The sequence below is a fragment of the Phalacrocorax aristotelis genome, chromosome 4, assembly GCF_949628215.1.
Source record: "Phalacrocorax aristotelis chromosome 4, bGulAri2.1, whole genome shotgun sequence".
NCBI classification, from domain to species: Eukaryota; Metazoa; Chordata; class Aves; order Suliformes; family Phalacrocoracidae; genus Phalacrocorax; species Phalacrocorax aristotelis.
Genome location: NC_134279.1, coordinates 58,910,974 through 58,928,403, shown reverse-complemented (window position 1 = coordinate 58,928,403; position 17,430 = coordinate 58,910,974). Strand labels below are relative to the sequence as shown.

Here is a 17,430-nt window from a genome sequence, read left to right as displayed (position 1 = left end):
AAAATTAAGTCCATTTCTTGAATGCAGTGATTAGGTATCTAAGTCTAGATCCATAGATTTTTAGAGCATTGAATGAGCTATGTTTTTGATCTGCACAGCACCTAATAATATTTTTATGTACAACAGGTGTTTGAAATGGACATTGCTAAGCAGTTGCAAGCTTACGAAGTTGAATATCATGTGCTTCAGGATGAGCTTATAGATTCATCTTTAAATGACAATCAGAGACTGGATAAATTAGAAAAGGCAAACAGCAGCTTGCGCAAACAAAACTTTGATCTCCTGGAAGAACTGCAGGTACAATTTCTATTTCATATTTAATTACTATTATAATTTATCCACCTTTTCAGAAAAGACTGTCCTCCACCAAGGCACAGGACAGACTGGCATTTGGTCTAGTGAGTTTAAAGCATAACCACTTCAATTTTATTTAGTTTAGCCTTTAAAGTTTAAATGCAGAAGAAATTCTGATAGGGGCATGGATAGAGCATGTGTTTTCAATTAGTGAAAAGTTGAATCATCACACTGTCTCTTCCCTTGTAATGAAAATCACACCTGTAGAAGATAACTACAAATACACAAAGTGCTTTCTCAACTTCATTTTTACGTTTTCAGACACTGCTCTATTACAGCAGGAATACTGGTCTATTACAAATGGGAAAGCTAATGCCAGTGTCACAACTTAGAGATACATTAGATATGGAATATGTTGTTTGTAAAGAAATACACCTTCTTACAAGATTTTTTTAAAACTGTTATCCAGATTATTTAGACAAAATGTGAAATAGTAATTTCTAATATATGCTTAGTGCCTGTTCAGTCTGCAGCTCTTTCAGAGGCAGTACACCTGGTCTCTGTAGGGGTTATTCTTCACTTAACTGTTCAAGAAGTTAGCTTACTGGCTGCTTTTTTATGGTATATTTGTTATAGTTTGATGGAGAAAAGGACTTCAAGGGTAGGAAGCAGACACTTCAAGCCTCTTGATTATTGTTAAAGACATAGACTTTGTAAGATATTAGGGGGGGAAGGAGTTCAGGTTTCTCAGCCATTGGTCCTGTATCATGACTAAAGCTAGCCAACCGTGCAGATTTACATTGCCTCTCCTAAAAAAATTTGCGTAAGCTGTAAATTCTGATCCTGTGAGATCTGAACCTGTGTCTAAGATGAGTGTTAGAGGAGTCAGAAGAGATACTCCCTGCAAGATATTTTCATAAAACTTCAGGCACATGGGCAAGAAAATTGTTGAATGTAGCATGGGGGAGAGGGATTTCTGGGATGAGAATCAAGATACGATGTCCTATAGATAGCTGCATCAGGGGATCTTCTAACCCCTACTGCCCGTGAAGACTTTGCAGCCCCTAAGCAGTTTTTTACAAAGCCCATCTCCACCTGAGTGCTGGCAAGTCAGCACCTAACATCATAATGGGGAACTTAACTGTTGGTAGTGTTGGAGCAATCCCTTTGTCTTGGAGGTGGGCTTCATCAGCCTTCATTTCCTATGGTGAAAGGTGACCCATTGCTTATGGGAGGAGAATGCATCACCAAACAATGTGGGTCATGGTTTGTCATTAATTTGGCTGCAAAGGCTGAACTGTTTAACCTACTGTAATTACACGAAGGGCAGGGAGCTCATGAGAAAGGCAAATACTTCCCTGAAAGCCAAGGCCATCCGGTGCTCTTGTCTCCAATTGTTACCCAGTGCTGAGACTTCCAAACAGATCTCTGCTTTTGTTTAAGTACTTCAGCTACAGATCTCTTGTGATGAGTTTGAATGACCTAATAGTTTGCGTCGCCACGAAGTAGAATGCCCATATATGCAGCCTTTCGAAGGAGAATTTTAGGAATTTTTCAAGATGTGTTGTCCATTTGCATATTGCACTAAATCGCCTCCTCCCCCTTTGCCTCCGAATTTGGCATTTGTTGGTATCAATGTTGAGATGAAAGGAGGATGCAGCTGACAGGCTCGAATGTCTTTGCTTTGCAAAGCACGTGGAATTCAACAAATATGGCTGGCCAAAATTGTCTCCCTACTGATCCGTACAGAGGCTTATCTTAACCTGCAGCTCTTCGGTATATAATTTGCAGACTTAGTAACTTTCTAGTGTCATTACTTTGCATTATATTCTGAGTTTAATTGTGAACTAATCAAAGCAATCAAGTTGAGAGAGGGAAGTTTCTTGTTATTAGGCAAAACCATAGTTGTAGTCTAAAGTACACAGATCTAAACGTTCATATTTGCATTTACCTTTGCAATTTTTCATTATTTGGAAAGTATTTTATATTTATTAGTGTGTCTCAAAAAATACTTTAAAATTGGTTTCAGTTATTAATGGATTTTCTTCCCCCCCCCCCTTCTTTCCTTCCCCTCCTCTGTTCTTATTACTTTGAAAGGTGGCTAATGGAAAGATCCAAAATCTTGAAGCGACAGTAGAGCTTTTATTGACCAATGAAGGCAAATTGAAGCAGTCCATTCTTACTCTTGAGCAGGAGCGAGCAACTTTGCTGAAAGCAGTGGAAGAGATGCGGAAAAAGATTGATGATACAGATGGGAAGCCTCTACTTACTAGACAAGAACACATGGATGCTGACTGACATTCAGACTTGTAATGGAGCAGAGAAGCTGAGCAAGAAACAAAGGGAAGAACTGGGTCTTTTTGTCATGATCCATGGGGATTTGACATTGTCACCTTCATTGTACATGCCTCATTGTAGCAAAGCAAGATACTGGCATAGTGGCTTCCCATATCAGAAGCTGGTTTCTCGGGGAGAAGGCTCGCTCTTCTTAGTATGTAGAAATACGATGAACGTGTAAGATGCCACATAATAATAAGCAGGAGAAAAGAGTGTGTGCCATCATACACAACACTGTGAAGATGTCATGGATTCTTCCTTAAGTGCTTCTAAACCTAAGTGCTTTCTGTTCGTCACATATTTTGTTTGTGTGCAGATCACCACCATGTTAAATAGCACATCCTTTAGAAGGTCCTTTGAAGAAATATGGCAGTGTAAAACCTTTGAACGGATGACTGCCCCATTGCAGCTATGTGGTGGTAACATTTACAGAGAGTCTTGTGATTGGACTTGAGATATTTTTGGCAGTGTAGTTCCCCTGCAGCTTGACTGGGTTCTGTTAATTATGTTGTTTACGCTTCAGAAAACTGCTTCCTGACGCTTGAAGGTATCAGTCCATTGGACTCCAGAGAGCTGGACTTCATCATATGTAACTATGCATAATTGGGGGGGGTTGCCATCTGTTTTTATAAGTATGTTGCTTTAATACATTTTTTGTTTCACAACTGTTAATTTAGTCTATTGTTAGTTGGCATTATCTGATAAACATACTGTATATAGTAACTGCATTATGCTTAACAAAATACACTGACATTGGCTTGGTGAAGCCTGTGACTCTTGCAACATCATCTAAGGATTTATATTCAGACGCTTCAAGTTTCATCTTATTTATTTCTGATCTGCTGTGTGATGTAAGACATCCTTTTGCTGGGAAACTAATGCCCGCTGTCTTTTGTTTTTTTTTTTTGCTTTTATTTGGTACTCTGTGCCCACCCATCCTCTGGGAAATCTTATTCTTTAAGAGTTTTTCTGAAGTAGTGGAGGTATTTCAAGACCTTCATGTTGTGCCAGATATGCTTAAACTGTTTTGTAAAGGGTATGGCAGTTTGATTTAGGACACCACTATTTTTACAATGCATCTTTTGAGTCAGATTGCACATGTGGAAAAAAAAATCTCACTTTCCTTAATACAGTGAAAGTAGTTTTCAGGCCAGTTAAAGTGCAACAGTATCCATGGATATCCAGTTTTTTGGGTTTGCTTCAGAATTACGAACAGTGCCATAGTTTTGTTCAGTCCCCAAGCACAGAGTTAATAGGCATTGGTATTTTGTTATGGTGGAGATTCACCCAGGAGAGTGATTTTTGGTTTGGGGTGGGTTTTTTCTTTTTTTTCTTAAATTGATGTTTTTATTTTTGAAGTATCAAAGCACACAGGTTTTTTTCTGACTGGCCATGTAGAAGAGGTTTTGTTTTACTTTTTCCTGTCTCATGCAAATCCTCCTGATACGTTGTGGTTGTAGTTTAATAGGAGAGCTGTAACATTCATCCACTGTGCAAAACAAATACCTCCATGTAGAGCAAAAAGAAAAAGAGAATTTACTCTTCAATTTCTAGAAGCTTTGTTTGACTCTGTCGTGTCTTGAATATGTCTGGTTCTTGCAAATCCACTCTGAATGCATTTAGTATTGAAATTCCAGATAAATCAGTTGTTATTAATCCATTTACCTCTTAGGCTTGTTTTTTTATTTGGAAATCCATATTTCATGCTTCACATTTAAAATCCTGTCATAATGGACCTCGTACTGTTAGAGCACTCAGTAATATAGCATTTTTACAGCATAGTGCCATAATTCATACACTGACTTTTTAACAAGAGCAATAATAAAATAATAATCTATGCTTACGTCTATGTCTGTACATTTTTTGACTTTTAAAAGCAAAAATATAGTTGGTGGGGTAACAGTTCAGAACCGTGTAAGACGAGACTTTTCCTGAAAGTACAGTACCATCTACAGTGGTTATTAATGAAAACTCTTAGTCCTCAGACTCCTCTAAACATGCTAAGGATCCAGCTGTGATCTTGGGACCTGCATCTACATGGGTTGGCCAAGGTGAAGTATGTTCCACATGACTCCAGGGACACATTCCTTTTTGCGATGTTTTGCTTCGCTGCCAATACAAGTGGAGGGCTACTTCTAGTCCAAAGCCTTTTACTGAGAATTTGTGTAATTCCAGAAGTGCGTGCACCTAGATAAGAACTAAAGTCACTGTTCTCAGAATGCACATATGTGGTAAATAGATAAGAAGCGACTTTTTGCTTTTGGGGTTATATAGATGTAACTACTTCATTGTACCAGGGGGTTGAATTTTCTGTGGGAACAAATGAATTTTCTATTTGTACATATGCAAATTAATACAATTTTGTTACGTGTGTAAATACCTGGCAAAGTGAGGGATCGTGCCATCCACTGGTCCAGGGTCTGAACATGAATGAAGTAGTTGATCTAAGAATTTCTGCTGCTTGCACTTGCATGGTACGTCACTCCAGTATGTCTTTCCCCACACTGTGCCGATTTTTGTCATCAGGCCTCTCCAGTTCAAGGGGCCAAACTGGAGGAGTTTGGGGGAAGGTAATATCACTTACCCAGTTCCCAACATTGGAAAAGCTTGGGGCTTTTCCCTTCAGAAGTATGAGAAAAAAGTAATAGACCCTAGAGCTAGTCGCAGGTACTTGCATCCTTCTCCAGCTACACTCTAGCTGAGCATCCTTAAGGATATGTAAAATGAGATCTCCTGTTGTCTGAGTACCAGCAATTATCATCATATACTGTCTTCCATATGAACAGTAATTTCTGATTCAGAGAATGTTCTGGGAGAAAAAAAAAAACAAAACAAGAAAAAAACCCCAAACCTGCAAATCCATATACCGGCCCTCAGCAGGAATCCTGAATGAACCACTCCTGGAAAAGCCAAGTTGAAATAATCAAAATTTTCTGCATCTCACTTCTACAGCTAAAAATCCGCAGCAGTGATGCTTACTTTTTGAAGCAAACAAAAAACAGTGAAAAAGGAAGGAAGGAGTTCACTTGTATGCGCAGCCTAGGCTTCCAAAGGTGCATGACAAAGGCAGCAAAGTGCGCAGTGTGAGCATGCTAGTGAATGACGTTGATGCAGTAATCCAGAGAGGGTTAGCCTGAAATGTGGTAAGAACTAATGTTGGCATGTGCAAGATGAAAAAGGCAGAGCTCCTCTAAAACCATAGCAGTGAACAGCAGCTGCGTGGCTGGAGGACCCGCTGTGGTGTGCCGCCGTCACCTGGCTCTGGTTTGTTTTTTCTGACTAGTGCAAGTGGTAGTTTGTGGTAGGTACCTGTGACTCCCTACGCTTTTGGCTGTTAGATATACTTTTATATTTTGCCCTGTTGTCTATTTCCAGAGATCATTACTTAATACAGAATCTGAGAATGATGATACAGTGCCTATCATGTGGGAAGGTCAAAGCACTTTCATAAAGGCACATATTACAGGTCTTCCCTTGTACAGAGTGATAATTGAGTCACAGAGAAGTTCAATGACTTGCACCAAATATTTCAGCTTCTCACTGATTGCTGGCACTGAAATCCAAATCTTCTAAGTCATGGTCAAACTGTCTTGCTGGCTGACTGAAAGATCATTCCAGAAGGTCTGTAACGGGTACTCACTAGTCCTGCAACGCTCTGCCAAAACAATGTAAAATAGGAAGCACAGTCACTGGAACCTTGTCCTTTCCTGGCAGCTATACCTCCCAATGGTAACTCTCTCAGTCCTACTAAAGCATATTGTCTCCTTAGCAGGTACCTCCTCTGCAGGTACCTGGCACCCTCTAGCTCTTGCTTGATATGCTGGAGTAGGTACAGTGCCAGCAATCCGGAGTAGCAAGGATTGTAGTATAGCATCACCAATCTTCTTGGGATTTTTTTTTCAAACATGGTAATCTTTGATAAGAGTTGCGATTACTCAGGACAAAGTCATGAAGCTGCAGCTAGTAGGACTCTGAATGAAAGACAGTAATATTTGTAGAGCAAAAAGGACAACGTAGCTATTGCTTTTTCTCTTTTGTGATCTTCATCGTTCAGTGGAGCAAGCAGCTGAATCCAGTTCTTTTGGCTTCAAGTCCACCACAAGAGCTGGTGCAATTCCACAATAATGGAACAGCCTGCTATGTCAACATGGCAGAGCACACCGCCACTTCTTAGCCAAATCAGCTGGGATAGTGTCAGCGCCCTCGGTGCATTCCCCTCTCTCCTTGGGGTTTGGCTGCTTGATTAGATACTGCAACTTAGGTAATGCAGACATCTAGCTGCGAGGCACTTCTGGCCTCCAGTGGCTTCTGGCTTCAATCCCTGCTGGCCTTGCAGCCGTTCAGCAAAGAGCTAGATGCCATGTGCTGCCACCATCTCTTAGGAGCTGCATTTAAGTTGAGGCTCTTGTGCTCGGTCCCTGCCTGAGCTGTGCTGCAGCCACACTTGTGTCTGGCCATGTACCCTTGTTGATCCTCACCAACGGACTTTGCTTCCTGGCTTGACCTCAGACCTGCCTCACCACCATGGCCTTGTCTGCCGACCTGGACTGTTGACCTGCCTTGCTTGTCCTTTTTGGGTATTGTAGGACAGCCCCCTTGTCAGTAAGCTGCCCCCCTTGCCTGCCCGCCTGTCACCCTCAGCTCCTGGCTCACTTTCCCCTTCAGAGCAGTGCCTGCCCTTGCTGCTCCCCAGCACACAACCCCATAGCACAGCTTACGTTACGTGTCTACATTGCTTCTGATTCCAGTGCTGGGCTAGTCAGAGCTTGTTTAAGTGTCTCTGCATGCCACTGCTCTTCACTGAGCAAGCAAGCAAGCCAGTTCTCTTAGAGCTTGCTTAGGGACCTCCAACACAATGGCCACACTGTGGAAAAGGGCTCTTACTAGTCTCTCACCGATTTTGAAACACTGTGATCATGTTCTTTTCCACTTCAAACAGTGCACCATGTTTGCATACTATGTTGATGACACCAAAAAAGCACCTAAAATGAAAAGAATACATTTTGACTACAGCTGAATGAATGCCATGATTGCTTGAGGCACCTTAGATCATTGCACAGTATTTATACTGTGTCACGCCCAGTGATGCGAAGTAATTTTTCTTTGAGAGAGCTTTACTAGAACAGGTATGTGGGAGGGAGAACACTGGCAGCCAAGCTAACTGTTGGGAGTACAACCCAGGCATTGCCTTCGGAAGGCACACGTGTGCCTTACACCCACCAAGTTTTACATAACCTAAATTAGGGTGGATCACTGGGTACTCATTTGCTCTTGCAGCTGCCAGAAAGTCTTCCTTTCATCTAAAGAAACCTGAGGCTGCCAGAATTCAGTGCCTCAAAGTAGGCCTTTTCAGCATAACCCAAAACAAATCCAAGTACTTCGTTATGTAGAAGACACTACTTATTCCTTTGTATAAATGGATTTTTTTTCTTCTAATTATATCATATATTTCCATGGTGCTAGAAAAGCTTTGGGGCTATAGATGCTAAAAGATGATGAAACTCCTCTTACAGAGAGAACAGAGGTGATTAAAACAGGGGTTCTGGAGTAGCTTGTACTAGCTCCCTATCTCATGCAACATTTCACAAGCCCAAGGAGATTATAGGAAGCTTTCCTGACATTTCTAAAGTGTTATATTTCACTAGTAGAAATTGCTGCTACAAAAAGATATGGAAGGAGGAGTCTGCTTTTGATTAGGAGTAAAATGACCAACAAAGATGTTCTGACAACGATCATATTTGTCCTAGGCTCAGCTGGAAGCCTACTTCTCTCTGTCACTGTCTAGCACTCTTCTGTGATACCTTTCTTTTTGTTAACATGTCACACTAGACTGCTTGTCTACAAAGGAGGTATAAATACATTTTTCATTTTCCAGCTAAAAGCAGAATATGATAATTATCTTTTGTGTATCTCTGTTCTTCTGTTACTAATGAGACAGCAAGTTTCTGTTTCTCACTAGTTATTTGCAAGTCAGTCTAATCAAGATGGTCCTCAGGAAAAAAAAAACTCTTGCTAGAACTTGATTCGCCCTACTTCTCTTGAAAGTGTGCATGTGTAGGGGAGTTGACTGTTTAACTAGCATTTAAGAAGTTTCCCAGTTCTGTTTTCTCAGATTTGTTTTCATGATCTGTTACAGGATGAAAAAATACTTACAACACTCCTATATAGAGTCTTTTTCTGTGTTTCCAACATCTGATGCTTTGGATGTTGCTGCCTCTGTAGATAGTGAAATGTCTTGCAGTGTCAAAGATTTGGAATTGCCAAGGCAACAGCTGACTCAAAGAGCATGCTTTTTCCATGTATTAGTTAAGTCAAGATGAGTAGCTTGAAGAGTTGGCCACTGATTGGGACTTTGAGCTCATGAAGCCATAGAACCTCGATGGGATTAGTGGTACATGTTATTCACAGTTTTTTCTTAGGCATATCACAAAAAAATCTGATCCCAAAACAAACTAAACAAAACCTGAAATGCAGTTGCCGTTTAGTATTTAATGGCCTGCTACACCAACTGTGTCTAGTACTTTTGGTAAGGAATCTCAGATGGTGGTTTCAGTGGTCAGAGACTGAGGTAACAGGCAGATACAGAGGAGCAGTGAAGCTTGCAATTGACAAAGTAGCAATATAAATAACAGTATGTAAGAAAGAAATAGAGCCTTTGGAGTACATTCTATGCAGTAAATTCATCAAGAAAGTTGTTAATAAGCATTATGCTGATCTTGAGAGAAGCCAAAACTAAGATGCATATTAAAAATGGAAAGAGACGGACTGTCAAGAAGAGAGTATGTAGGGCCTGCCATGATAAAGCCATGACATTGTCAAGACCTGCAGTAGGATGTCTAACATACCATGAAGAGTTATGGTACAAATAGCCGTTGAACTGAGAGGCAGTACAAATCTGAGCATAGTGAAATAATCTGGATAAGCCTCAGAAAACCTTCTGGGTTTTTCCCTGTTCCTGGTGGAGTTCATGGAGGCAGGCCGCAGTGCCAGCAAGGTTTCTCTGATGAGGAAGATATGCTATTTTCAAACAGTGTCTTTTCAAACAGTGGAGAAAGTCAAATAAGATCTCAGCATGTAACCTAATAATTGGGTCAGGAAAGGTTGCTTCCTGCTAGAACGGAAAATAAAGGAAGACTTCTTAATACAAAAATATCCTCCAACCGCCTCTGGCATATCTCTGGGATACACTGATGTCTTCATGGTGAAGAGACCAAGGTTCAGTTTCAATAGTACTTAGAGACAACAATCAAATAACAATTTAAGTAGCAGCTTCCAGCCATGGACACTTACAATATGGAACCTTGCTGGAGCTGAAATAAAGACAGTCCATGATGCTGGCCTATTATTGTAAGGCCCCTGCTTGAAACTTCTCTTGGTGATACCTGCCACCTGCCTTACCTTTAATGACAAGAAAAAGCTATTTATTCATGAAATTTGGATTTTATTGCTTGACTGTCAAATTTGTGACTTTAACTTCAGTTTTGGCATTAAGCTGCTAAGCTACATCAACAGAGTAGAAAGATTGCTTTAATGTACTGACTGTACAAAAATAATAAAAAGGATGGTGAAACAGAATGTATGTAGGTGGTTTACCCTACCTGTACAGAAATTATATCTGCAGAAACTGCAGGTGGCTCACTCTGCTCCTGCAGGATTTAATGGGATTGTGTGATGGAGTCATATATAACTACTGACTTTAATGTTACTGTATGCTAGTTTAGGTATGCTGGCTAGTGTGAAAGGTGCCATAGCAAGCCATTATCCATGCTCTGGTAGCTGCCACGCTCTGTATGGGGTAGGAGAAATAAGTCTGTGTTGGCTTAAATTAAGCACACATAAATAGCATGTTCTATTCTCAGACCATCTTTAGGCATCCAAAATTCTTAGCATTTATTTTAAAAAAAAAAAAAAGGCAACATTTCAGATTCTCATAATTTATTCCAAGCATCTTAGTTCTAGGCAGAACAACTGTTTTAACCGGGGCAGATGTTTATAAGACATTTCTAAATAGGTTCAGATTAAGGCAAAAATTTCTTAAAATTGTGTACAAATTAAGGAATACATATATTTAGACATTTGAGCGGATCTGAGCTAATTATTATTTGCTGTTCCAAGTACAGTAAATTCTTGTTTCCCCTTTTTTAAAGCTTCATGCCCCAACAAAGGATAAAAATTTCCACGGTCAGCTTTTGCTTTAAAAAGAAGTAGGAAGTTCTATGATTAAAGGAACATGAGTGTGTGTGAGAGGAGAGGGAAATGAGAGTTTCAGAAGCAAAGCGCTGACAGCAGGGATTTACCCAAAACCTTTGTACGACCTCCAGAGAGTTCCCAGCAAACAACATGCAACGTCTCGCTGCTGTGGCCTTCAAATTTCAGGAATTTTTACTCACTGCATTGTGATCTCAGAGAAAAGGTTATAGTACACTTTCCCTTGAAAGCCCCTCCTGTATTCCCCTCCTATCAGCTACTCTATCTTGCAACATAAAGAAGGGACATGTATGTAACACAGACACAAGGCAAAACATCAGTTGTCTGTCACTTAACCACTATGTCATGATGAGCCAACCAGTCAAGAAAAGAAACTTGTATCACCGGGAACTAAGGTATTTGCTTCAGCTTGTGGGGTCCGCAAGAGTCATCTGCTCTGTACTGACTCCAATCCTGTGCATTTTGGTGAAGCGTATCTTCTGGAAAACCAGCAGGATAAGATCCAGCAGGCGTCAAGATGTGATGACTCTTCCACCTTCTGTGATAGTTTGATCTAGGAGAGAAGGTCGAACAAGAATGAAAGGCTGAAAACTCTACAGAGCCAACAGACTCCTTTTTTTGATCAGGCAGATCAACCATTGGAATGAAGAGTTCTTAAAAGATTTTATGTTTTCTCTCTCATTGCCTTCATTACCAAGTATGGTTCCTGCCCAGCACTTGTTGGTACTGCCAGCCCTCTCACCTGTATTAAGGAAACCAAGGACAGGGGCAGTCTGAAAGCTTTTATGCATGACAGGATCTTGCTATTTTAGTCAGCAGCTGAAGGCTGTATGTTAGGCCGTGTTCCATTTCCAATGCATGGTTTCAAATCCAGTTCCTCCCTTCAGTTCCTGATCCTTGGCTACTTTCTTGAGGCATGTCTCCACACTTCTCTAGAGGTAGATTTAAAAAAAGCTGTCTGTGATCCGAGATATACTGAACCTTACTAAATGGAGTAGTTGATTTCAGCCAGAACCCACACCTTATTGCTCTGCTTCCTAGCCAAGTTTATTAGTTTGGGCTCAGTGCGAGGGTCCTGGTGGCAGTTACGTGACTCTCAGTTTGGAGTTAGCCTGTGCCCAGCAAGCCTGGAGCACAGAAGGAGCTCGCTCATGTCAGCCTACACCATTCCATGGAGACATATGTTGAGACCTTGAGTGTTATCAGGTCAACTTCAAGGCTTCCTCTTGACTAAGGTGCAATGAGTACGCAAGCACTGTGAAGCATTTTTTTTCCAGCCCTTGACCATTTATGTCGTGGGCTTCTGTAACAGCTTCAATTTTTCATAATTGTTGTAAGGCAGGCACAGAAACTGTGCGATGCTCTGTTGGTGATCTTCTGCACACCCCTGGTTAGTCCTTTCTTTCCATGTTTGTAGATTATGTTAGATCTTCTTGTCCCAGCACACCTTGGGAACTCATGTTAAATTTGCTGGCAATGGCTGTGGCTCCCAATGGCTTTTCAGTCATGGCATTTTCCAGCATCCAGATGCTTATTCTGTAGCTATGGCACAGGTCATTAATTCCCAATTGTGTAATTTTTCACTGCATTAAAATATTCTGTTTCCTTAGGACTGCATACCAGTATAACAATCAAGACCACTCAGAAGCCTTCCTAAACTTTTATCTTCTAAAATATCGTTTGTGGGCAAAAACTATAACTACATTTCTCATCCCCATGTGGAAGTTTGCAAGATTCACTGAAGTTTCCAGTCTGGAAGTACGTACATCATGATCACCCAGCTTCCCCTGTTTCCAGCCCCCACTGCTACATGAGTGGGCAAGGCACTGGGCTGAGACCGGATGATTATTTGAACTTTTTGAAGGTAGGAGCAACTTCTGAATGTAAGCAACTCAAGAGCTGCTAACTGTTAATTTACCACACCTCTGAACATTCAGCACATGCTAAGGTTCTCACTGCCTACTAAGCTGGCCTAATTTGGAGACAAAACACTTATAAGTCACATATATGTATGTATATACATATATATGTATGTATATACCTATATATGTATATATATACATATATATGTTTATATGTATGTATATACACATATATACACACATATACATAGGTATCATAATACGCTGCCTTTTCCACAAAAAAAAGGGCCAAGTTCATTCTATTGCCCTAATATGTTTGGCCATTTGTCCTAACTATTTTCTGACTGTAATGAAAGAGAGAGCTTTTTTCTGCTCTCTCCAGCCATCTTCTGCAAAATGATTGTAAAGCTTTAGGTAACTAGCCTGGCTATGTAGCCGTTGCTGGTACTGGAAGAGGTTTAAAAATTAAACAGCTGTCATACCCAGACCCATCACAAAAATCAGGCTGATTATTATATAGGCTTACACTGGGCAGATGGCAACTATCTTCTTAATCACAAATTTTAAGGACTTTCTGTCTCTCAGATCTAGTGTGTTCTGTCTATGTAAGGGACAAAACACCAGCATCATGAAGAATTATCCTGCTGCATCCTACCAGGAAGGGGAGAAATTTGATTTTAAAAAGGAAACCCACAAAACTTTTGGCAAAGATATAAACTACATCGTCGTCGCTGTTTTGTTTTACTTTTCTTTTAGTGCCTGATATTAAAGGACCCAAATTTATTCCAGGGGGAATTTAATCATCGAGTCCAACAGGAACAGGGTGGTACCCTTATCATTGCTACCTCAGATAACAAATTGCCTCTGGGGGAGGGGTTCCTTTGTTGTTGCTGGGTTTTCTTTTTATGTGTTTATTACCCTTGGAGTTTAAGACCTAAGCCTATAATCTCCAAAGCAAAGCAGCGATTGTGACCCTGAGCGAAGGAGGTGCTGTAATGCTGTTGTTCAGTATTATGCAAGCTGCTGAGTGCTGTGCTGCGCAGAATGCTTCCGTCTCCTCCAGACATCAACTTCCACGAGATGTAGTTTTTCTAAATGATACCAGGTGTTGTACAGAAAAAACAGGAGAGTAGAGGAGCTGAACCAAGTTCTTGGTATGGCTTTTCACACATATGCATGTTGCTCTAAGCAGATGCCTTCCACAGGTGAAAATGTGGCCTGGATCATGGGTGGATTTAAAAGCATTCGTTGACCATGATCTTTCTATCAAACCTCCTACTTTGGCATTTGAGTGCTGTATAAAGTTCGTGTCCCCAGAGGATGGTGTGTTTTTCCTAACAGTTAGCTTTTGCCTAAATCAGAGGGATTTAGGCCACGGGGGATTGATGAGCTAGCCACGTACAGAACTGCAAACTGGTTTCAGCTACGATGCTGAAATAAATGTGGCAATCAGGAAAAAAAGTGAGGGAGGATGAGGGTGACATAGATGAGACCAGACAGCTTTAAGAGGGTTGCTATGCGTCCTGCAAGCTCCTAGCGTTGTGCTTCACTGTGGCGGCCTGACTGAAATGCTGGCTGTTGTGCCAAAGGCTGGGCAGGGGAAGCAACTGGTGGGACACGTTAGAGGAACCCGATAAACAAACGGAGCGTCAGAGAGAAACTGTAGAAAGGGCAGGGTGGGGGCACAGGAAGCGAAAGCCCTGTAAGCAGCAGTCCTGTCCCGCCGCCCGCCGCTAGCCAACTGATCGTTGGCATCTGTCCTGCACACATGAAAGTGCTGCACAGTGTTCAGCGCCAGAGACGTCAAACCTCCTGCATGCAAGGGGGTGAACATGTGAAAGACAGCTGGTGGGGCCTAATGAAGTTTCCAGAAGAAGCCACGAGGCTGAGCCTGCCTCACAATTTCCATTTACACCAGCCTGAAAGATGAGGATTTGGGTTTGATTTGTATTGATTAAATTCAGGCTCTAATTTTTACACAATTTATATAGAGAGAGTAATTGTATTTTTGTTATCTCTTTTCCAGATATAGATTTAGATGCTTGGCCAGAGTGATCATCAAGCAATGTTTCCTTCTGAAAAGCTTAGGGAATTAAAACTTATGTAAAGAATCTTGTACTGATTTCCTGCATTTAGCATAGTTTTAATATTCCTGATCTATGCTATGACTGAGAGTCTTTCACTCTTCAATTAAAACAGTCAGCTAACTTCAGGCATTGATTTTCAAAACGAATATTTAAATGACTTCCTAATTCTGCATTTGTGCAAGAGTCACAAATAGTTATTTCTGCGTCAAGGTATTCACATCAGCGGTGAATCAAATTCTCCACTAGATGGTAATGTTGTCTCAGATGATTTGTGTTGAAAGGAGTTTCTCTGCCAACAACTCCAAAAAGAAGTGGAATCCATGAGATTTGTCCAGGAAGTGATCTTTGGATGATTCGGGGAGGAAAAAAGTTTCTATTTATTAGAAAATCATTTTTGTTTTGAAAAGGTTTTGATGAAAACTTTGTGTGTGCTGTAATTATTAGGATCATGGAAGTCTTTGTTCATGAAACAACTTTGAAAATGTCTAAAAATAATTAATTAATTGACAGAAAATGCAGAAGACATGCAGAACTATCTCTCTGCTTTATACTCATATCTGATACCCATTGTTGTTGCTGAGTGACTCAAAATCCTTTAGTTGTTTCTAGCCACAGTTTTGCTGGGAAGTAGAAAAATAGTCTTCTCCTTTTACGGCAATGGAGACAGGGAAGCAAAAGACTATTTCTGCAGCGGTGCTAGAAGGCCTCACTAGCTCCATCAGTGCAATCCTTGGGGTAAAATAGCAGCTGTGCTCCTCTTCACCTGCCTCCTGGGGTTTGGTACGGCCAGGCTGGCATACTCAGATGAAGTACGAACTACGGTGTGCACGCAGTGGAGGCCCTGGTCAGACTCTGCAGCCCGTCACACCCACGCTTGCAGGTGCGGAGCTGGTGGCAGTGCTGGTGGTGCTGGGCAGCGATACTGGAGAGAATCGCTGCCGTGTGGCTTCTGGTAGTATTAGTCCTCTGTGGTAACAATCAGATCAGGGAACAAGCACCTTACTATTCACAGTGAATGTGGGCTGCAGAGTTGGGACCTTTATCACAGAAACATAACTTACCTTTATTTGCACTCAGCAAAATACCACCACTGTGAAATGAAAAAAAGGGCAACATGCCCCACAAGGAGAAATACAGTTCCTTTATGTGTTACAAGAAAACAGCTGCAGGCCTGCTCCTAAGCAATATCTCAGGCCAGTGCAGCCCTGGAAAATGTTTCAGTAAGTCTTTAAATAGTGCATAGCATTAAAGCTAAATATGGTTTCCACCTTAGATCTTGACCTAAGGTTTTCCAGCTTCTGTATTGATTTAGCATGAAATTCAGTGGATTCTCTTACATTTAATTTTACGTTAGTGTGCTCACAGATCTAAACTGCAGTATTGCAAACAGAAACCTAAAATTAGCTCAGTTTGTTTCCTAGAGGTGATCCACTGATGTTACAAATTAAAAGCAGAATTATGCTATTTGCAAACAACACCATATTCTGCACTAGCATTGGCTAACATCATCACTTAAGTTACATCAAGTTAAGAGAGTCCCTGTCAACACTGGAACCTCTGATCACATGAGACTCAATTTACATATACTTTAAAGTTCATCTGTGCTAGTTTTATTTTTAGTAATAAAGCAAAGTTTAAAAAAAGACCTTTCACTTGGAACAAGAGAGTAAGGAAGATACCACCAGGAACAACTCAATAGACTTTCAATTTAAAGTAAAGATTCCTGATTTTGGTAGTTCTGCGATGCGATTCCATTAATTGTTGTTAAAGGATTATTCAAGCCTTGGCTACAGAGATGGTTATGGCTGGTATGGTTATGCTATAGATACAGCTATGGAAACGAACAATTTGTATTGAGAGAGGCAAATGTAATGCTTCTGCTTCAAGTTTGCATCCGTTTCCTTATTCTGTACTCCTTGCACACTTCAGCCTAGTGGAAAGACGGATAACTATCATTTTTGCTTTAAATCAGAGAAAAAGAGGTTTATCCCATTCTCAGGAGGCATGAGATGAATCTCACACCCTGGGAGTCTCTGCAGACCTTTCTGAGGGCACTTGCCCATTGCCAATTGCTGCACCCCACCTTATCTAGAGAGGCAAAAGTGACAACGAGAGCTAATAGTTTTAATCAGAGCTGACACATCTGATGACCATTCGGGCTCAGATTCAACTGTCCAGATAGAAAGCTGCAAAATTGGAACTGAATAAAAGTGAGACACGCTTGCTTTTATCACATGCATACCATGTTGGTTACCCTGGGTGTTTCTGTTGAGCTACCCACCAAAGACACCTTCTCACAGCTGTATCTTTTTCAATCCCCAACTGACTAGCAAGCATGCCAGGCAGAAGAAGCTTAGTTTAAAAGATGAATGTGCTGTTAATTCTAAAGGTGCTAAATGATGCTGTCTCAGCCAAAACTGCCACTGGTTTCCACTGGAGTATGGTCAGAAAGGAGTAAGTGCAGGACTGAAGGTCAAAGACCAGCTTTACCTGAGAAGAAGGGTGACTTCATCCTGGTTATCCAGTCTTCTGTTACCACACTAAGACTTGGAGACCGCAGCATATATTTTGATTTTAGCGGTCATCTGTCACAAACAGCTGCTCTGATACTTAACAATATAATTAAGATTAACATGATGTCA

The 17,430-nt window shown here is 41.0% G+C and overlaps 1 protein-coding gene across 5 annotated transcripts in view; it reads left to right on the top strand.

Moving 5' to 3' along the window:
• Nucleotides 1-4,474, top strand: part of TBC1D1 (TBC1 domain family member 1) — a 115,722-nt gene extending 111,248 nt beyond the window's left edge. For all 5 annotated transcript variants that reach the window (XM_075091682.1, XM_075091681.1, XM_075091678.1 and 2 more), the window contains 2 exons: nucleotides 127-297; nucleotides 2,392-4,474. In XM_075091682.1, coding sequence (XP_074947783.1) covers nucleotides 127-297; nucleotides 2,392-2,592 — 372 coding nt within the window. In that variant the 3' untranslated portion in view covers nucleotides 2,593-4,474. The remainder of the gene's footprint in view (nucleotides 1-126; nucleotides 298-2,391) is intronic.
• The last annotated feature ends 12,956 nt before the right edge of the window (nucleotides 4,475-17,430 follow it).